At 39.6% G+C, this 23302-nt stretch overlaps 1 protein-coding gene across 1 annotated transcript in view; it reads right to left on the reverse strand.

Moving 5' to 3' along the window:
- Window positions 1-23302, reverse strand: part of LOC104536506 (isoleucine--tRNA ligase, cytoplasmic-like) — a gene marked incomplete at its 3' end in the record, with an annotated part of 54422 nt that overhangs the window by 1033 nt on the left and 30087 nt on the right. The window contains exons 12-15 of the mRNA XM_010179133.1: window positions 21023-21121; window positions 10732-10858; window positions 5835-5908; window positions 5293-5487 (exon numbers count right to left, since the gene is read on the reverse strand). Of these exons, the coding sequence (XP_010177435.1) occupies window positions 5293-5487; window positions 5835-5908; window positions 10732-10858; window positions 21023-21121 (495 nt within the window). The remainder of the gene's footprint in view (window positions 1-5292; window positions 5488-5834; window positions 5909-10731; window positions 10859-21022; window positions 21122-23302) is intronic.

The raw sequence follows: 23302 nt of genomic DNA on the forward strand, positions 1-23302 counted from the left end.
GTAGACGTTTTCCTCTTTGTAGCCTATCATGCTGTTTGCTTAGCTGTGATCTGCTAGTCCAAGAAGGCTAAGAACCTGTAATAGTGAGCATCTGGAAGGTCATGAAGAAGGTAACCAGAGCATTTTCCCCTCTAATACAGAGAAGGGAATTCTGCCCCTAGAAATCTGTCCCAATCAAACTTGGCTGGTGAAATCAGCCACCACTAGAAAATACGAGAATGTCGGTGTTCCCAACACCAGCTGATGTGTTTACAATACCTCTAAAAACTATCTAGGACACTTAGGAACTTGGTGTTGGAGCAAGCACAGGTTACTCTTGTTCAATGTGTCGATATATGATAATACATGAGAAATTAAGTGGAAGTGCAAGATGATGTGATAATTTCCTACTTAGGAGTCAGAACCTTCACCAATGGGGGTTTTCCAGGAGCTTCTGTAACTGCACTGCTGGTAATTAAGAAAATAACTGGAGGGTGGGTCACAGCTTGCCTGGTTAAAGACGAGTATCACACTGACGACTGCTTACCAACTTTAAGACAGCTGATGCTTGCACCAAAGCTAATTGACTTAGAATAAGGCATGGGAGGTTATGCCTCAGAATGCATTTGTATGAAGACTGAGGGGAGAAACACTTTAGTGGAGTGGGGGGAAAAAAAAAAGTCCATCTGTACATTCCAAAGCAGTTTTTATCAAAAGCTGCCTATAATTGCAAAAGCATTGTTCTGACACTTGAGGGTCCAAAGCTCTGCAGAGGTTGCTGTGTGCATTTCTCCATTTATTAAGTGGCACACATGTCAACTCCGATGCTTATCTCTCAGACAGCCTTTTAACTGTCAAAATTACCTCAATTCACACTGCAGGTTACAAATTCTCTTTATTAAATTGCGTTGTAACTTCATGAATTTTAATCAAGGCTCTTCCACCTGCACACAAACGCATACACCCAAAATCCCCATCTTCCTTATTTTTAGCCTTAAGGAAACCCCTAAACACAAACATCTGAGTGTTTACTCAGATGATATCTCAAGCAAGATAACTACAAGACTCATAGTTGCTTACAAACACAGCGGTAACTCTTCAGTATTGAGTCCAAAGACAAATTCCCATCTCTTTCTGCAAACTGCTCACATATTCTCATATTACAGATCAGGGGTATTTGCAATTAAAAAGAACAAAGCAGAACCAACTTTAGCCTGGAGAAGAGAAGGCTGAGGGGAGACCTCATCACCACCTACAACTGCCTCAAGGGAGCTTGGAGAGAGGTGGGTGCTGGGCTCTTCTCCCAGGTGATGGGGGATAGAACAAGGGGAAACGGCACCAAGCTGTGCCAAGGGAGGTTCAGGTTAGAGATAAGGAGGAAGTTCTTTACTGAGAGGGTCGTCAGAAGCTGGAACAGGCTGCCCAGGGAGGTGGTGGAGTCACCATCCCTGGATGGATTTAAAGAGCGGGTAGATGAGGTACTTAAGTCATCTCCTTTGACTTCCTCTCTTCAGTATTGAGGCACAGAGAAGCCACCAGACCCACACGTCCTGAGCCTTTCACCAGTCCTCACATCACACCAGCTGCAGTCTCTGACCTGACACCAAACCATCCCTCATTCTGAATCTTAACACTTGATACAGAATGCTCCAAACAAAACTCACATGCTATGCTCTTAACACTTCAGAACTCACCAGCTTGTTGTTCCCTTGAGCCTGTTATGATGCAGTGCTGTCACACTGGCAGAAAGATACGTGTGTTTTCTCTTCATAACAGCCACATTTTTTCCAAGACTTCGGAAAAGGTAACTAAAAGCCTAACAATTTTAGAATGAGAACCCTTCTTAAGTTAAGAACAGCCTGAGATAGCTTTACCTTTTACTAAAAAAACCCTACACTTCACATCTTAATTCTTTCCTTCTTTCACAAAACAAAAGAGCTCTTTAGCAAATCACAGAACGGTGGCTGTTATCAAAGCAGCAGCTTATTAACAGACACGAGCACTTTGGGAAAGGTACAAGCATCGCATATTGAGGCAAGCGTTTTGCTATTCCACCCACAGATGAGAGAGACTTGGCTATGGCGAAGACTCACAGCAACTCTTACGCTGATGTTAAAAACAAAAAGCAATCTACTGCAGATTGCAGTGTGAAAGTCTCCATTTGCACATTGCCTGCAGTGCACAACACCAGCGTGTGGGCTCAGCCTGAAGCACAGCGGGGGTGTGTGTACAACCACAGAGCCACCGCTGGCGTTAGCACCAGCTTGGACTTCTCTTGTGATTTTTCCAGGGCCAGCTGAATTAGTGATGTGATGAGGTTCAGCCTACTAAGGAAAGGGAAAGAAGCTGCTTATCCACAGGTTACATTTGCTATTTAAAAAGAAAAGAACTTTATAGACCGGAAACATGATAGTTTAGCAGATCTCAATGTTGCAGTGCACTCAAGTTTAGATTAATACCATACTATTAGAAGGCCAACTTGTGTAAAAATTACAAATGCATTCATTAACAGCACTAGAGAGCTTCACTGGAAGCATACGAGATCGGGCTTATCTTTTCATCTGTCATGTCTCCCACACATGCTTCAAAAGAAACACTGCAGTAAGAGTGTGCAACACATGCTAAACCACTGGTACATCCTACTCTCAAACAGCTAAACCTTGAAACCTAAAATTTATCATTCCGCCCATACTTCTACTGGAATTGTAATTACCAGGAAGAGATCTTGTATCCACATAAAAATCCCAAACCATTCTTAATTCTGCTCAACTGTTACAATTCAGTAGCTCCCTTGCACACTGTAAGAATAATTAAATGTTACAGAGCTTTTAAATTTGATTTCATTTTTGGTTTTGCATCTAAATTACAATCACAGCCCTTTTATAAGATGTAGCAGGGAAAAAATCAGCTTCTGATCATGCCTTTTACATGCCATTCAGAATTTTGTGTCTTTATTATGTGGGGTTTTTGGTCTCTTTTTCTAAAGATAAAAACCCACAATTTTCTAATTTTTTTTTCAGATAGAACGAAAGAACAGAAAAAAAAGGGGGAAATTATTTTTTTAATTCTTCCATTGTGGGCATAATGAACAACGTTGTCCAAAGACTAAAACATGGGATTACAGGTATTACAGCTTTTGAAGCTATTTTTCTGCATTCCTTCTTCACTCTAACACGACACCAGCCTCCCCCAGTCCCCAAAGCACAACTGCTGCAACATAAGCAGTTTTTCTCCCAGACAGACAAAACCCAGCACTTCCCTTCAATATGAAACAGGTATTACATAAAACATAATACAGTGCATAACTTTCCATTTTTTATTTAATATTTCCTAAATTAGCATCTGTCAAATTAACAGTGCTGTATCCTCATGCAATATGCAACAGTAAACAAAGTCAGGGAAGGAACTTAGGGTTCACTGCATGCACTGGACCCAACACTGTGACGAGCAGCAGGGATGAAGTAGTGCCCAGCCAATGAGATCAGCATGGCCCTCTACTGCTGGGCCTCACTGCCCAACAGCACAGAGCTGTGTACTAACAGGGAAAGGCCCCACGACTGATAAGCTGTGAGAGACAATTGCAGAGAGCACAAAATATATCCCAGATTGTGAGGAGTTGGAAGGGACCTGGAAAGCTCCCCCAGTGCAACCCCTGCCAGAGCAGGATCACCAGAGCAGTCACACAGGAACACAGCCAGGGCTTTGGGTGTCTCCACACAAGGAGACTCCACAACCTCTCTGGGCAGCCTGGGCCATGCTCCAGAACCCTCACACTCACAAACTTTGTCCTCATCCTCAGCTTGAACCTCCTGTGCTCCAGCTTGGGACCATTGCCCCTTGTCCTGCCATTGGCCATCCCAGAGCAGAGCCTGGCTCCTTCCTCCTGACACTGCCCTTTCCAAATTGATAAACATTAATGATATACACATAATAAAACATAAATGATCAACACAGACTGCCTAACCAAAGACTACGTTTGGGAAAAAGTTTAAAAAATTTTAAAAAATCACTGCACACGTAAGAGGGCAGTCTCAGACAGGAATCAGAGTGTTTTATCACTTCAGCTAAAACTTTTTAAATAAAGTTCACCAGGTTGCCCCAATTTTAACCCATGTGAAGTACTACTTTGAGGACCCATTACAAACATTAGGCACAACACTAACTAGGTGGCTATATTCCGAAGAAGTATGTAACGTGCCATGAGGAGTCCATATTTACTAAGACTTAAGTGGTCCGTCCCTAACTGCCAAACTTGCAAATGTAACTTTTATTTTGAGGACCTAGTTTGGTTCTTTTTGAATCACAAGGGTTACAAATTGAAGACACCTTTCGCTACGTTGATGAAATTCACTTTTATTTAGCATCATGCCTCAGACGTTTCCTTGCTCAAGCCTCCTGGCTTTGGGAGTACGTATAAACCTTGCTCTCAACTTCACAAACACACAAAGCCCACATCTTCCTGCTTTGTTCGGGTTGGTTGGTTTGTTGAGGCAGTAGAGTGAGCAAAGGGAGGTGCCAACTGCGCTCCAGAGGAGTTTAGTTTATTTAACACTCATAACTGAAGTTCCTGGATGGGAGAGTTCTACTTTTCTAGATCAGGAAATTTTACTATGTAAAAGACAAAAATACATCTTAAACATCTGTCACTTTTCACAGCCAACCTCAAGATTCAAAAATAGAATAAACACTTAAAAACACCAAAACTAAATCTATATGTATGCCTGCATGTATGGATGAGAACATTACCCAGAGAAAAGCTAATATTAAAGTTTCATCAATGACTGAAAAGCATTTATCCAGAGAAGAATCAAATCAGAAGTTTACAGTTAGAAAATCTGATTTTTGTAAATGATGAACTCTTAAACAACATAAGGTTTGAATTAAAATTCTTTTCACCATTCACATAAAATCAGAATTCCAATTTAATCTGGGGGACAATATATATTAGCCTATGTATTAGCCTATACATTGGCTTGCAATCCTCAAAACGTTCCCTTCTGTTTCAGCTGACCCAACTGCTGTTCTGCTTCTAGGAGACAATTCAAGTTCTGAAAATTCAGCTGCTGAGATTCCTCCTGGATTCCAGGCCAAAGATCTGCCCTTTTACCCAACGATGTCCTCCACCAGAGCCAGGAAGTTTGCTTGCCAATGTGTCACCTTTCTACAATATTTTTGTCACTAAGCTTTACAGTACCTTGCATTTTATCCCCCAAAAAATCATACATTTATCTACACAACATTAAAGGATCATCCAGATGTAGTAGTGTTAGACATAGGGTAACAATATCACATAATCAAGTGGCAGAAAATTACCATCCTCGGGTCTGGTCAATGCCTTCAGCAATGAAGTCAGCAGGGAAAGCATCTTCAAGTTCTTTCTTGTTTTCAAACGGATAATGGACTTGTGCATAAGGCATGCTTCCGCTCTCAAACCAGCAATCGAAAACTTCAGGGACGCGGTGCAGTAAGCCCTTTCCACAGCGTGAAGGGATAGTTAGGTGATCAATACTGTGGGAAGGAAAAAGATTGACAAACTCTAAACACAAAACTCAGTACAAAAAGTTACTGTTAGGCTTGCACATTGGGTATGACAGGAGCTTTGGTTTTAATTTTTAATGATTCCATTTCCTTTGACAATTCCTGTAATTTAAAGCTATTTTAGAGGTTGTTTTTTTTTGTATTAACAGTATCCAAGACAGAAGAAAGGAATATTTATACATGTTAATCACAAGTCTTAAATCCTCTTACTACTTTCATATTTTGCCTAAATCTGTTTCCCAGGGTCTGGACGAAGAAAAACATTTCTTAGGTCTGTTGCACTATTTTTAACAACTGCTTAACAGTGTGGGACCAACCTTTCTCGATGGAGATCAGTGACTTTCACTCCAGACAGCTCCTCCAACTCTGCCATTGAACCAACACAAACTACCTGTAAGAGAGAATCAAGACATTTAGTCAGCTATTTGCATACAGTAGCTTTTTGGGGTTTGTTAAACATTAGAGAGGAGACTTACACTGACTGATCTACAAGTAGCTGATACAGCCGAAAAGCCAACAGAAATCTTGTACAAGACCCAATCGAGCAATGCAACAAATGATGTTAGAGACCACTGCCCTGATTTAATACAATTCAGGTCAGAATAAATGGAGACTTCAAAGAAGAAACATGTTGTCAGATATCAAAAAGGTGGGGTTCATTTGGATTTCTGAGGGGTTTTTGTTCGTTTTGTTTTGTTTTCCAAACAACCCACACCACCATCATCTCTGAAAATTCAGTGTTCCTGACTTTTATAAAGATAAGAGTTTCAGATCGCAGGTTCCTCTTCCGAAGCTAAACTGCCTGTAATTGAGTATAGGTGTTCCACCCCAGGTACTTTAAAACTGTTCATATTAAAGATATCTCATTTAAAGTGAAAAAATGTCACAGCTAACAAAGTGGCTGTTAATAAAGGCACAGACTTTTCTTGTCTTTATTGCACCAACACACTACCCAAGAAAACAGCAAAAAGTTTGGGCCTTGCATCAACATCATGAAACGCTGATGAAACAAATGGTACTGAAGAACTGCACACAGGAGAGGAGAAAAGCAAAGCCTTCTTTGCTTTACGTTTTAATCAAGTTTAACCCTCCCAGACTCCTGTGGCTCTCTCTCATCTGGCAGGACGAGTCACATGCTGCGGGGCACAGGTCTGGATTTTGGAGATCTGGTCCCACGTGCTACCAGTTCAACTTAGAACTGCCAAGGAAAGACCTGAGTTGTGACAGATTTGACAGGGAAGGAGTTAAATGCACCAACACAAAGAAGCTGTAAGTAGGCTAGACGTGTCTCACATAAGATAGCTTTCTAAGTTGCTCTTAGGATACAGTAGGTCATAGTACTGCTCAATCCCTGTAGTCCTAAATATACGTGTATGTATACATATAGAACCTGTGACTAGCAAGAAGGTTTTGGTGTAGTTAATTCCTAAAGACTGTCATGAATTACAAAGATAGAAACCCAGCCTTACTTGGTTTTTAAACCATGATTTTCCCAGTCTGATTCAACTGCTGATCTGCATTACTAATCACCATGTTTTATTGTTAAAGTACTTTTGAAAGGCAATTTTTTTCATTACTTATCTCTCTGTCTTATTTTTCTACAGGAAGGGAAGCGTTACAGTCAAGTACAACAGCCTGCAGTTTGTATAGCAAACCACACCGGGGGATTGACCCCAGTTAAACAAACACCTTTACCAACACACTATTTTTAACCCAGACCTGTTCCTCATTCACCACGTGGCCCTGTAAGCAATCATAAATGCTCAAGTGAGCAGGCAGCAGGTGCTTAGCTCAGCACTGCTGGCAGAAGAAAAGGTTTAAATAGCAACGTGGGTAAGAAATACCCTCGGCAAAAGTGATTACTTCACCTTTGCTAACCTTATTACTACAGGTATCACTCACACACCTTCACACTATGCTCTGGGTTAAAAGCTGTCCAGTAGTTGTTGCTTTTTGAACCAAGCATTTCAACACTCAAGTACGATTCTGAAAATTGGATGCATCTGCAGAACACATTCACAGAAGAAATAACCCCAAATCCACATGAAAAAAATCCAACCACCACCAAAGGAACACAGATCTCACCACACTGAGTAAGACTGCCTCTGTCTACGGCAGAAGGATGGAGCTACTCTGTCCCAAGGGTAGCTTATTAGATATTTGAGGGCAAGAGATGCTAATCAAATCCGATCCCTTATTAGGCTGCACACACTCGTTTCTGCAAGGAACAAACTGGTTTATGCTCTCAAATCAAACCTATGGCTTTGGATAAGTTTCTTCAACAGCAGCATCTGCTTTAGTAGCCTGACCCCTTTCCCTGCCAGTCACTTGTTCCTTCTCCTTTTTTATTTTTCAGCCAGATCATCTACAGAGGCAGCTGTATCAGCATTTAATAGCAGACAGCAAAAACTGAAATACAGGGGCTGGGACTGGGGGCTGTTCAACCCTGTTCCAGCATCATCGAGACCCAATGTGAAATCAGATGTCAAGGTTAAATACTTCTAACAAAATGAATATTAGCATTCTATCCAGGATTGTCCACGCAAATAGGAAGGATAAAGCCATCCAGCAGCACTCGTGGGCCTCAATGTTCCTGTAGCACAGTTCTGCAATCTCTATTAAGTAAAAATGCTTGATTTTTATCAGTTTGCTGTCTCAGCCCTGTCAAGTACTCGTAATTGAAGAATGAGGACAGTTCACAGAAAGAAAGAGGTCCATGCAGTGATCTGTATATCAGCAAGACATTCTGGGATCTTTAGAAAGTATCTTCTGAACAGTAATTAGTAAAATAAATGACTGCTAAGGTCACAGGTGGCATTCTTAATACAGCCTCAAAGCAGACTGGAAACACCTCAGGAGTTCCCTCGCCCTTCAGGAGAGCAAAGCCAGAATCCTCTTATCCCAAATCTGTTACACAAACTCAGGTGTCCCAAAACTTGTGTCAGGTTAACGGTTTACATGAGTGACAAACAATGAAACAGGATTTCCATAACATCACGGAATATTTAATACTATCTTCTGTATGCAAGTCCCACAGAATTAACCTGTGTCAGCTATATCAACTCGGGTGCTCCGTTAACAAATTTTATTATCTCATCCAAATGAGATGTGTTCCTCCACTGAAGAAACCATTGATACTTGAAAGCTTAAAATGATAAAACTGGCTGCAAAAATGTGGTAATAAACCCAAGCTTCAAAATTTAACTTCAGTTATCTGTCTCTACCTGATAACTATGCTGAAATGAAACTAAAATAAAAGCTAAAATAACACTGTGGGAAACTAGATATTGATTTGTAATAAAATTCATTTTAGTACCAATTAATTCACCTTACTGTATATTAAATAAGGAACTGTTATTACTTCCCCAGGATTTAATATGCACAGCATAACCGCATACGACTGTGCTCTTCTGAGAAGAAGTAATGAAGAGGAGGATCTGCAGTCTCACACGGCACCAGGCTGCAGCAAAACTGAAGTCAGGAAATTTTGAGTGAACAGTATTTCTATATGAATACCTAAGTGGTATCTGCTCTAAGTTCCACATCAGTTCCAACAGCATTCAGTTTTTAAACTACAAACATATGCATAGAAAGAGGGTGACAATTAAAAATACCCCTAACTCGCAGTTTAGCATGGTCCAGAAGCCATCCGCAGCTACTGGAGCATGACATCAGACTCCAGAATAAACAGGAATGTACAGCAGCTACAGATAAAAATCATAGATCCGTTGGTATTCATATGATTATTCAGAGCACCCAGCCCAGAGGAATATTTGCAGCTAATTTCAAAGGAAAGGTCAGTCTTACAAGCTAGATGTAATGTTGTTTTTTTAAAAAAACAAACAAATGGAACCTAAAAAAGAACAAAGGGCACCCACAGGAATACAGACATGAAGGGACTGGTCAGAAAAGGAATTATTATTAGAGGCAAGGAGTGGGAGTAATGCAACCTTTACACAATCTTTTCCAGCTGTAAAATGAAGTCTTGAAATACTTTAGCACAAAACTGAGAGCCTTTTCTCTAAAAAACCTGTTATACCATACAAGGTACTTAAAGTTCAGCTTGAAGACTCACAGTTTATACCTAAAAATTTCGAATAAATGTCAAAAATTAACTGTTACATGAGAGACAAACACTTGGTTTGCCAGTAATGTACAAATACACTCATAGCATAAAGAGAATTCAAACGCCAAAGCTTTTTTAGATGCTTAAACCGTAATTGCAAGGAGTAATTCCCTCCCTCCCCTATTATCTTCCTGCCTATCAGCAAGATTTCCAACCAAGAGGAAATTAAAAAAATCCTTTATGGTGCACATCTAAGCAATAATGCAGTTTAAGGCAATAAAACACTTTTCTGTTTTCTTATTTGAGGTCTTCCACGTCTAAAACGAGAAGTAAAACTTCACCAAATCAAGAGAGATAAAAGCAAAGGCTTGGGATGCTGCCATCAGCATTCACCATCATGGACAGCCTGACACTGATTAGCAATTCCTATTTACAGCATGAGGAAGACTTATCATAGTGTTTAATGTCACTAACCCACAGAGAAAACAAAAAAAACAAACATTAGATCTTCAGAAACGGTTTTAAAACAGTCATCAAAACTGTGTGACATTCACTTGTGCAGTGAGCTTCACGCTACCAATCGCAAGGTACCTCACAGCGTCAAAACCCCTCATTTCTAGCATTCCCATTATACACTTTCACCATTGCACCAGATTCACATCTTTGCAGCCTCTTACATTCACATTTGCAGCACTACAAATTCAACATTTTCACTGTTGTACTATGGTGGACTTGCTTTGACACCTCCAGCAATTCATTTGGCTTGAAGTAAGCAAGCATCAGAATTTCAAAAGCAGACTGAAAGATCCGAGTAAAAACTCGTTTTCTTGCCATTTTCTTACTGCATTTGTTATTTCTGTCAGATTTACCATCACTGCAAATTCTTCCAGGAAAGAGAAGACTAATTCTAACATATAATACAAGAAAAATTGCTTGCAGTTTGCAAGCAAAAGCAAAAAAACAGGTATAGGCACGCAAATACGTGCATACATATGCATATATCTATCACCTATGATAGAGAGATGCATACTGTTAAGGTACATTAATAGACCTTAAGACTGCAGCAGCCAAATACAATAGTCTATCAAAATGAGCAAACAGACACAGACAGGCTGTTCAGTCAACTGGGAACTTGTTTTCTTACTCACCTCCTCAAAATCGTCACTGACCCACAGAGGGATGGGTGTTCCCCAGTACCGGTTTCTGGATACAGCCCAATCTCTTGCGTCTTTAAGCCAGTTCCCAAAACGCTTCTCCCTCACAAAATCTGGAACCCTGTTCCAAAAAGAAGAAAAAGTCTTTTATCACTTTGTTACAGTTAAAAGAAATCTAATAGGAATGCTTATATTTTATTTCGTCCACCAAACAAGTTATTTCAGCACATGGCGTGAATTGGAGCAAATTCCTATTACTGCACTGGCTATTGCAAGGCCTACAGACTGGCTGCCAAAGTCAAAATCATTTCTTCTGCCTTGCTTTGATCTTCAAGCAAGCTACAGAGGTGAAAAATACCATGTTTATTTTACTCTAAAATAACTCAGTGTGCAACATACAACAGATCCACTAAGGATGAAACAACGTCCAAAAATCCTCAGGACAGTCAAACATTGGAGGCCTATGGCTAAGGGTGGATAACAATGCTACTACCAAAATATCAGCTACTGATTTTGGTACTGAATGAAATTACAGTGTCAAAAGCCTGGAGTAATAGCATCAAAAGGTACCTTGCATTATGCACGGGCATGCAGGTACCTGCACATTACTCTGAGAATAAAGAAGTTCCAGGTTGATATAAGCTACCAAAAAAAGCTTTTTGTAGTGTAACTAGAAGTGCCCTTCCCAAAGTATGATCTGGATTTAGATATTCGGAGTTTCTAAAGAAAGGAGCAGCCAAACTACAGAAAACATATGGTCTCTTCTACGTTTTCTTTCCGATGCTCTTGGTCTTCTATCACATAATATTTTTTTGAAAGACGAGAATTATTTTTAATCATAGATCAGCCCCCAGAGTGACAAAGATGAAAGAATCCTTTAGAGGAAAAGCTAAAAGGATGGATTGTCACGACACATCAAGGTAGGACTTGGCCCAGCAGCAGGAGATTTATGAAACACGAGTGAGCATCCCTCAAAAACCTACTGATGAAAATGAAAGCTACTGTCTTTTCAACGTTTTACCCGTGACAACGCCATGTGGAGATCTGAAGCCTTCCTGATGCCAATGCTGTCTCAGCTGGATAAAAACTACGGTTAAAAGACTCACTAAATATTAGCTCGAAGTTACACAGCTTCTCAGTTGTTTCACAGCTTCTCCAGTTGTTTCTAGATTTATTTTCAGCTGCAAAGTTATTTTCTGTAATGTTCTTTTTAAACAAAAATGTAATATAAAAAATATCTTAAGACTCGGTGATTAACGTTTCACGTGACATCCGTATACCTGCTTTGAAGCTCACAAGTGTACACAAGCCTTCACAAGTTGTTTCAGAGTGTGACTAATTACTATTAACTTTTCACAGTGACCTTAAGAGACCCTCTCTCCAAACACAAGTGGAAACTGTATGAAGACCATTAGCATTTGCCCAACATTCCACTAATGTGGAAAACTTCTCTTCACATCACTCCTAAACTAGTTTCCATTTTTCACAAGTTGTTAGACACTGATTAGCTGAAATTATTAGTCCCATTTAACATAGCTACAGGCTGAAACAATCCCCCCATGACATTAAAATGCTAAGAATTTCAACTCTGCCTCCTCAAAACACGCATGAAAAATTAACTTTATCCCAAAAGTGGACATTAACCACAAAAACGTATGTGGTGAGATACCTCTGAGCTATGAAAGCACAGAATTTACCGCATCTGGCATAATTGTCCGACCCTGCTGCCAGTTTTTAGTGCAACATAAACCACTGCATCTACCATGAACCACATCTGCACCAATGACTTATGGCACTTTAGAGGTACGATACAGGAAAAACACTGACACAGCCATCAAATAAAATAAAAAGAGCCTGTACCTCACACACGTTTTGAGCTCATCACTCAAATAAAGTGTTACTTAAAACAACTGGTTCTTACCACCAGGCAGATGCTGCCCATACAGGCTGCCCAGATACCGACCAGCAGATACAGCCTCCAACTGGGAACAAGCTCTGTATAAATAAATGTTATTTAATATTTAAATATTTCACTAGGCTGGGAAGACAGAGCAGAGCATCCTCAGCAATGCTGAGGTTATGAGGATCATAACCTGATCATTATGTTACACCGACTCCAGGTTAGTGTTTCTATAGCACTTTTTCTGTTTCTCTTTAATCCTCTCAGGTATTTCATCAGTAAACTTCTCTCTTGTTCAATTTTAATCAAGATAACATCCTGCCACAGGTATATATTATTAGTTAAGGAAACATATTTTATTCTCCCATCTAAACAAAGCAATGATTTCTTAAATCTGCAGAAAGATTGTTTGTTTTAATCAATTAGGGAGATGGAGGGCAGCCTGAGGAATGCCTCCTGCAGGTGAATTCTGCTCCCTTTATCCTGTGCAGTAACTGAAGAAACTTGGCCTCACCCTGAGACTACGCTACGCTGTGTTTAATCTATCAACCCACAGTCTCTCATAATTCCCAAAACTGTCCTCGCAGCATGGATATTTATAAGCTTTAAAAAGAAGAAAAAAGGCAAAAACAAAAGCAAGGGCACCCACATGAATATTCCCATTTTACAACACAAAGATACATGGGAAAAAAGCCCTTTCCCACATGCCAACATGCATGCTTTTCACATTTAATCAGGTATCTCTCACAAACCCCTTTCAGCCTGAAAGCGCAATATTCACTTCTATGCTCGTGACCAGGTTCTTCAAGACCCGGGTTTGCAGTTGGGTACGACAAGCAAGGTGACAAACGCTGCAGCCCATTTCGAGCAACCCAATGCCAATGGCACCAGACACAGTCAGATCTCAGAAAGGCCAAGCTCCAGCACCGAGTAGTCCTATGAGTTTACAAGTGAAACCCAAGCAGCAGCTTCTCTCCTACAGCAGTCCTGCTGCAGCTCCTCAAACTGTGCTGGCAGAAACAGGATTTATTTTATTTCCCAACTGGCCGACAATTTGTGTTGGTTTTGACCTTCAAATTTCTCTGCGCAATGACACAGATGGGATTTCGTACTTTTTTCTCAAACATTTAGCAAGGTTAAGGAGACTGCTGTCTCAGCAGGTCGTGAAGCTCCTGATTCATGCCCGTGGAGCAGTGTGGGATAATAGCTATTGCTACTTTTTTGGCACCCACAATAGCGCACTAAATAAACTTCAGGATGCAGACAGTTCAGCAGTTGAAAAGTTCAAGGAACTGAACTCCACAACACAAAGGAATAAATATTGATTTGTCAAATCCTAAGTTAGAAAGACTTTGAATGAAGATACATCAGTTTCAACCTGTTTGAATGCTAATTTTTATCTTTCCTAACATCAAAACTCTATCTGAACAAGTCAGAGATGATGAAAATTATTAATCGGCTCCAAATTTGTATGCTCATTTTGGACTGCTCCTATTTTTGAAGCAGATTTGGGGTTTTGCTAAGTACATGCATTGCTACATCCTCTGTACAGTGAACTCCCATGTCCTTTCTTGGTAGCTACTCATTTTCTTAGTGTCTAAAATAAAAACTGCATTTGAAAAGCAAAAAAAAAAAAAAACCAACCATGAAGAGCAAACCAAATCCAGTCCTTTAACAACATTTATGACCTTATCACAACAGAAACAGTTTCCTTTGCCTCCAAAGTCTATGCACTACCCAGAATCCAAGTCACTCAAGCAAAGCGGGCATGGATTTGAAAACAACAAATTAGGGACCATCCTAAATCCCCGAGCATGAACGGGTGAGCTAACAGCAAGTTACCATGATCCAGTGACTTCCCATCACCAATTAATAACTGAGGAAGAGCATCAATTAAAATGGATATATTTGCCTTCTGACTCTTGTCTGCAGAAGAGAAACGTGCAGGATGTAAAAAACCCTAAATTATTACACAGTCCAGAAGGACGCTCACTAAAAGGATTAAGACAACTGTTCCTTTTCTGTCCATGTATTTTGAACTCTCTCTCCTGTGCTCCTAACACAACTGCAAATACTGAATTTAACTTAATCCATTTCAAAGCTCAGATGTGCTCTCCATGACTCTGACTTGGCTTACAGTATCCTGTGACGAGGGCAAGGTATGTCTCAAAACTGTACTGCCCCTCTTTTCCGTGAACACAAATATCACTGCTGAAATAAACAGCTGTCAAATATTGCCACAGGAGAAGCCTCGTATGTTTTATCATCAATTTACCATTACAAGCTGTTTAAGACGTTACCTAAATATATCCTAATCCTTTTTCACTTTTCATCATTCCTCTCATTTGCTTACTTTACTCATGACCTTCTTTAAAAACCACAGCAACTTTATGTACTGGATAAGCTTTACTTCGTAATTACTAATTGAAGGAAGCTCTTAGCTTATTTGGAAAATAGTCCCATAAGGGTTAGGCTATAAAGTTGATAAACAAACCACTTTCTTAAATAGTATGAATTAGGAAATCTAGTACCAGATTAGCCCTCAGTGTTTGGTAAGTTTGGTCCTGAAAAGATGGTCCCACATCTACCCTAGGGTTTGGCAAGCTGGTAACTTAAAGCAACCCCTGAAATCAGGAATCACTTCTATGTGTGGAAAGGAGAACGTTATTCTTTGAGAAGATAGCTGAGCTGTAACAGCAAAACCAAAGCTGATTTAGTAGTTGTCTTTTAGATAAATATGTATGGACTTATTTGAATTCATACCATAACAGCTGGGAGTTTTGTTTTAGGTGTAGAATTTGCTTTTCTTTCTAAATGTTAACCAACCCTTGGAAGACGAAGTCTTAAATTCCATTATGTTAATTTACTCTAATAACAAGCCTCCTTCAACATGCCCTCAAATTGATTTTTAATGGTTTTTAATTCAAGGAGATAAAATAAGCAACTACTCATGCCCTTTTGACACTTTAATTAGCGCCAATCTATATCACGGACCTAATTAAACATCAGGGGAAGCGGGAGGAAGGAAAAGGGAAGAGAGGAAAGGTCAGCTCTTTGCAAAGCACGCAGAATTTCCACTGCAGCAGACTCTTTCTCCTCCTCAGTTCACAAAAGCTTATTAGAATGGTGCACAACCACATACCCCATACAAGTCCGGGTTGCTTTCCACCAGCGCAAGAGAGTTGGCTGCTTCTATGCAGCTTACATTAGCTAAATGAATAGTGCTCTCAATCATTTTGATATAGCAATGTTTTTCTTCACTCTTTTATGCTGGTTCCCATAGCAACAAACACTTTAGCGTGAGACTGCAATGCTGCTGCAGACTGCATCAGAACCCTGCCGTCAGCAGCGCACGGCGGCGTGACGACTCAAGATTAAGCGAAGCCATAACCTCCAATTTTGTGATACGCTCGTATTAAAAAAAAATCTTGATACGTTTTATTCGTATGACCCAGACACCACGCTAATTGCTATTAAAACTCTTAATCTTGTCCAGGATGGTAAAAATCCCTGTAATTTGAAGCCAGGGAGAAATGAAGCTTTTACTTTTTGTCTTTCTGGATAGTATCCTTTGGAATATTCTAACATTTTATGGGTAAAAAGTGTTTTTATGCAGCATTACCATTTAGGATTCATTTCCATTTATAGATCTATATATAAATACGGTTGCATTCCTGTAACAGTGGCAGACACTCAACGCACTGCACATGCAGCTAGACTGACCAGCTGCCTAAGAACAAGGAATATAACTGCTTGGTGAACTGACATTTAAGTCTCATTAAATAAGGTATTACTCAAACCAAACAGCAAGCTTTCGATGACCATTCACTGGGGCTGAAAAGATATCTGCTGCATTCATGCCATAACCAACAGCCTCTGCTCCAGAGACTTGGAGAGGAAGCAGCAAAATCAGGACACAGCAGAACACGAACCATCAAAATCAACCAGAACAAGCCTCAAAATTCACTTCTAAATCTCAGCTATGTCTGATAACATCCAGTAACAAAATCTTCAGGCTTATGCTGCTCTAAATCAGACAACACAAGGCTAACCCTGCAGCAATTTTTTTTTCACCTTCTACTGTAGGCAATGACACAAGCTCGACTTTTTCCTCAGGAAATGTTGCCATCTAGTGACTACACATTGCTGTTCACCGACTCCGCTACAGAGACGACCTCATTTGTATTCACGTTTTGTTGAGTAAGAAAAGTGTGGTAAATGGTTCAAACAGAAAAGTAACAATTTCATGGTCTTATTAAAAAAAAAATAAATAATCCCCCCACACACACACACACAAGGTGCGTTTAAAACTGTTCAGATAAAATGTATTTATTAGTGCTAGCAAAGTAAGAAAGAAAATATCCCATGAGACATCCTAAAAAAGATAAAGGAGAAAAACAAGGCTCTCAGTAGCTGATTTTGCTCCATTATGCTACAATTCTAAGACTTAAAATCCTGTTGCCTCTGCTACAGACTCAGATTTCTCATCTGCACAAAAACTGCAAGTTTAGTAGAACAAACATGAGCTTTCTAATGCAGATGTCTCTACAGCCCATCTTCTGCACCCCCTACCAGCCTTAGGGTTTATGATACAAGACAGGCATCATTCGCAATCAAATCACGTTTGAAAAGGTGGGAGACAGTTTGCTGTTCAGCAAAGGTGGCTGCTGGTCAAAGATCAGAATGACCAAGATCAAAAGCTGCTCCACAGATGAATGTGTTTGACTGATGCATGTGAAAACACTTTGGTTTTAGAGTGCTCGTACAGGAACAGCAGGAAGGGTGTGCAAAATTCACACTGCACAAACCAGGAAATTCACCTTGAGCAAAAAAGGCCCATTGAACGTGTTCTTTGTGACAATTTCATTCACCACCTAAACTGGTAGCTGTTAAAGTCAAAAAAAGGGAACCTTCAACTGAAGACCAATATGTCAAGCTCTTTAACACAATGTTTGAATTTTTCAGTGCCAAGAAGATGCAAGAACAAAAGGCCTGGCTTTTTACAAGGCCCTTACTGTCCCTCGCCATTGCTTTCCTTCCACTGGTGCTCATTTCTCCACTAGACCAAGCGTTGCACGAGGTCAGAACTGTGCATTCATTTCTAACACCAGAAACTCAAGAGCTTAATCTTTGAGAAGTTTAAGAGGAAAATCTTTCAGAAGTTACTGAAGTAGAACTTCAAGTGAGGGATTTTGAAATTTATTTTAATTTTTTTTTTTTAAAAGAGTTCAAGGCTGATATTTAAATACAAACTACAGTGAACAGAACCTTTTTTACTGACCTGCAAGTATAAAACTATTACATACACTGCCAGAAGTGTAAACTGCAACAGTTTAGAAATGTAAGTATAAACAGCACTAACTCACTCCTTACAATAGCATATTAAGTCATAGTTTATACCAACTTTGAACTCTGTGATGACAGGAACCAGTCCTGTATTATACAACGGGACCTAAGACAGCGTGGTTTAGTTGCCTGTCTGTGGTTACAAAGGAAACTCTTTCAACAAATCACTCCCTAAGACAATAGTTACAACAGACTCTTAAACACCATTCACATTCTGCATTTTCAGCAACATGCAGCACAAGTTACTTTCTATTCTGATCAGAATAAGGTTGGGAGAAAGAAAAGAGGGGGTTTTGGCTTCTGGTTTTCCACAAATGATGGCACATTACTCATGTGATCATTCTTGAAAGCTATAGTTAAATTCATTTTGAAAAATGAAGACACAGTTGCTGGCTTTACCAAATGTTGAATAACTATGGCTTTATCAGTAGGCTAATTCATTAAAAAACTAATTAGAAATGCAATCAGGTTGCAAAGTTTGTCCAACTACGTTTAATCTATTTCATCAAAAAAGGTATCTATAACGAGTGCAGCTATTCTTAAGGGACAACATACCTACCAGTCATGTAGAGGAACAAAAAAAGCAATGCAGTCAAATTCATTTTGCAAAGGTTAATACAGTCTGAGAAGCATTTATCCCCAGTTTTCTCATTTTCAGGACATGCTGAAGCCCCAGAGAGCTCAAAAATAATTTTTTAAAAAGCTAGGTGTTATTCTGGTGACACTTTCAGAGACCAAGTCTCTTCGAAAGCAAAAAAGTAGGTTTAGGGAAGGACAGAGTTCCCAAAATTTAAATAAATGAACATTGAGGAAGGCTGGTGTCCTCGGCAGCAAGTCAAAAAGTCACACCCCAAACAGAAGTGACATCAGTGGAGAACATAGGAAGAAAACCTCAAAAGCAATGCCTTTTTCTTTAAAAAGCTGTCTTTATGTAACAAAAGCCATCAAGTATTCAAACTTGTAATTAATAACAACATACTGGAGGGATATATTGATAAGATTTTATTCATAATTTAGTGACAATACATCCCCACTTGCAGCAATGCTCCATATAAAAATATTGCCAAAAATCTCTAAGACCACACTGTTCTGAGAGAAGTCCTGAGGAATCAGTTCGATGTTCAATTACGGAATTATGTTGAGACTCAAAAATTGCCTAAAGGATAAACTTGAATTCCAAGCACGTTGAATATTGCCAATTAATACAACTTCCTGGTCTTCCCTCCCAACCTTTGCAATGGTAACTCTTGCATTTAGTTCCACTTGTATCCCCACTACTTAACACTTTAAAAAAGCACCACTTAAACCCCAAATACATAGAAGAGAAGGGTTCAAGCTGTTCACTACTTTTTATTAAAGTCTCCTGGATGAATGGAGGTCGCTGCTTCTTGAAGCTTTGCTTCTGGAAAAGCACAACTATCTCAACCATTCCAACACTTCCTTAATAGGATCATTCCATTTTTCTTATGTCCATGTGAAAATTAAGTATGCAGGCTTTCTGTCAGTCATCAAAACAGTAAAAGCATCTTGAGAAAGCTAATTAAAGCTAGGAACAAACACTTTCACCCCCTCTGCAGCTTATTTTTCCCCAAAAGAAGGATCACAGTATGTTCTGTTATGGAAAACAGAAAGCAACATTTACTAATCTATAAAATCTTCTTACATATCCAGACTGGGCATGTGCTTGTTAGCAAGCCAATGCTGCAGCATTTTTGGACAGTATCATGGATCACTAACTTTTCCCACATATTTCAATACTCACAGTGTCTGTACCACGTAAGCAGTTATGCAAAAGCTGCTCATGGAGAATTTAATTGCTAACTACTGTCCATGAAAAAAACCGCAGCAGAAGCTGCAATTGTTCACTGCAAGTCAAGTCACCTTCTTTAACATTTCAGCTGCTGAGCGTGGTAGAATCCCAACTCTACTCCAGTCCTTGTACGAGAGGACCAAACGACAACTGAAACGGCACGTGGTGCAACTGAGCAAGGCTGTAACCATCTGCTCTCAACTTCCCAGGCACAGGTTATTTATGACAGGAGGGGAAATAAAAATATAGGTTATGGAGGTGGAGAAGATAGGGTTCTTTTGTTACTGACACAATGTAAACCTACAGTTGACTCTCAAAAAGGGGTTCCATCACCAACAGTCCCTCTTACTGCTAATTTAATAGTGTCTTCAAATTATCTAAAACTTATCAGTCTATTTCACAAATATTTTTCACATTCCCTACATACATATAAAGATTTAGGTTTTGTCATCAGTAGAAATGTTTTATTTAAACCTCTGAAACTGAGTTTACTTACACCGATTACACAAGCAAGGGCAGCTGGGTCTTTTCATGAGAAGGGTGGGTTTGGGGAGGGGTGTTGGGGTTTGCTGGTTTGTCTGGTTGTTTTATTTTCTTTGTCACCTATGACAAAGCATCAACCTTATCTGCAATAACTAGATAAAAAGAAAAAAAAATACTTTAATTTGGAATAATAAATACCCAGAGCTTAGCTGCCTAAATACTTCTCTCCGGTGGACCCTTCTGAGTGGCTTAGCTGTGCACTTCCATGCTTCTGGCAGGTTGATTTTCCTTTGCAGTTTCTCTCATGGTGAATCTCTTAGGATTTATTTGAGAATACATCTAATGATCCTGTAGAGTACTTCACTGCTGTTTATTAGTATGTATTCTATCTTACTTACACCCCAAAACACCTCTCACATTGGGATTTTACACTAGCAAAGAACGCCTTCTCAACACAAGAAAGGAATAGCACACAGCCCTTCAAGCACCGGGCTTGAACCAGCAGGTTATATCTGCCTATGCTAGGAAGACTGTCCCACTGCACTCCCAGTGTGAGGCACATCTGTGAAACCTGAGATAACACGCTATTTAAAACTAGTTACCAGCCCCATTCCATAACATTGGCTCAGAAAACTTCCTATTTCCATTCCATGTTAGCACACTAACAGCGAAATAGAGTATTGTAGAGTTCCAGCACGTGCACATGCACACAGGCAAAGAAAAGTAATATACACAGGAGACATTACCAGTAGCACTGGGCGTTATTCTCCAGTAGCTTCTCCACCATGTGCTCCACTCTTACAAACCAGCTTGGCACAGCTTTGTATATCAACGGAGTATCCGACCTGTAGGGGGAAGGTGATGGGGAAGGGAACAAAACAAACAAAAACATTTTCAGTGCTGTATTTTTATACGTGACATTCCCCTTTCCAGAGACTGAATTCATTTTTGTTCCTGAAATATCGCAGTTACAAAGGTTGAGGTTTGTTTTTTTAATTACACAAACTGTTACACTTATTTTAAAATCAAATCCTAAAAAATATAAATTTAAAAAGCCTTCAAACCCAGCAATTTAAATAATTTCTATAACAAGAAAAATCATGAGAAGATCGAAACAATACTCGAATTTGAAATTTAACACAGCACACCACAAACTTCAGTAAGCATTAACCTGAGTCACATGTAAGGCTTCCACGTTAGCTCATTCTGTATTTTATTTACGTGTACATCAATCTGAAAATCCAGCAAACATTATGTTATGTTTTTACTAACTTTAAAGAATATTAATATATCCTAAAGATGAAGTAACAGTACCCAGAGTTAACTAGAAGGTCTCATTCCCAGAGAAAAAGACAGAGAAAAACACATAAAAGTAAGAAGTTATAAAGACTTCTTAATATAGTCCCTATTTCAACATTCAATGAATAGGGTGGGAACAGATTCAGAACTTGGGATTGCTTAGACATGGGAACACCATAGGGCAGAGTGTACAGTCTGATAAGTTCCTTAAATTACCCAGTAAATTTGTATCTCTAAAGTCTGACTGCATTGTGCCTCAACCAGGGCTCTTAATTCCATAAAACTGCTTGAGGTCTTGAGGGATTGTTCAAGTACATGCAACCTTCTAAAGGATGCAGTAATCAAACAGTGGGGAAAAGTCATTACAGCAGAGTTCAGACATTTCTAATCCTTCACATCCACAACTTGAAAAGGGAGACTGAGCCCTAGGGGCTGAAATCTGTCTATGGGGACAGAGCGGCTTCAACAACCCTGGGACAAGAAGCCAGTTCTCCATTAGTATCAATCCTCCCCACAAAATGTTTCTTAAAATGTTACTTCTGTTTAAGTCTCTTTGCCTCAGAACTTGGAAAGACATTTGCTCAACAATAATTTGCAAGCAGTCAGTAGTGTAAACGACCCATCTTAAAAGTTTAATTCCTTTTCCTTGTATCCATAGCAAGGACTCCTTTGAGATGCATGAACTACTGGACATGATGATGTAACTTGAAGTTGCTCCTGTGGAAGCAGTTCCTAGAGGTAAACCTGCCTGATCGACAAAAGAAAAGAAAACCCACAGCAAAGGTTGTTCAAACCTGAGAAGCTGCACTCACATTGCATAAAGCCCAATAATAAAAAAAACACATCACTTACTTCCTGTAAGTTTATAGATACTTTAACTCTTAAAAGATACAGACTGAAATGTATAGCTTATAGTTTAAGGAAGTATCTTCTGAAATAAAATAGGAAGGTAAGAGCTTCAAGCAATAATGTAGTAATGTGCTAGCTATTGAATGCAAAGAAGTTCTGCTTCTCAAATTCAAGTCCCAACACCTAAAAAAAGGGAACAGTTCAGATAACTCCTCACACAGCAGCAAGATCACAGTAAAAATAAAATAAAATAAAAGTATTCTGCAAACTACAAGGTACTCCAGAAGTATTTTAGTTCCACCGAGCATCTTCCTTTAGATGTGCTGAAGAATGACGAATTGCCTTCACACACAGTATCTTCAGTTACTGGAAATAAGAAGAATAGAACCTGACAATAACAGTTTCCCACATAGTCTTAACATACTGGAAAAACAACGCTGGGACAATAAAGCGGTACCCAACCTCTATCAGGAGTAAGCAGCTGACAGATGGGGCTGATGGAAGACAAACTTTAGTGCAAAAAGAGCTTCAGACAGAAAAGATCCATGAAAAAGAGACAGGCAGATGAAGCTGTCATCATTTCCCAGGGTTTCAACTTAACACTGTTAAGTTTATAAAACTTAATAACCATTCCAAAGCACCCCCAGAGCACGGTTTCCACCTACATGGAGGTAGTAAGAAATGGGTGGCACAGTTTCCCCTGAATATTTTCTTTCTTCTACCTGTACTGCCAAGTACTGCCTCAGCAGGAGACAAAACTACTGCTTTGTTTTCCATCAATACAAGACAAGGGAAAAACCACTCACGCTGACCTGAATCGGAGACTGATGCTTACAAAAATTCCTGTCTAAACATTCCTCTCTGTCTCAGCTGAACCA

Source organism: Mesitornis unicolor, unplaced genomic scaffold (assembly GCF_000695765.1).
Source record: "Mesitornis unicolor isolate BGI_N332 unplaced genomic scaffold, ASM69576v1 scaffold14962, whole genome shotgun sequence".
Taxonomy (NCBI): domain Eukaryota; kingdom Metazoa; phylum Chordata; class Aves; order Mesitornithiformes; family Mesitornithidae; genus Mesitornis; species Mesitornis unicolor.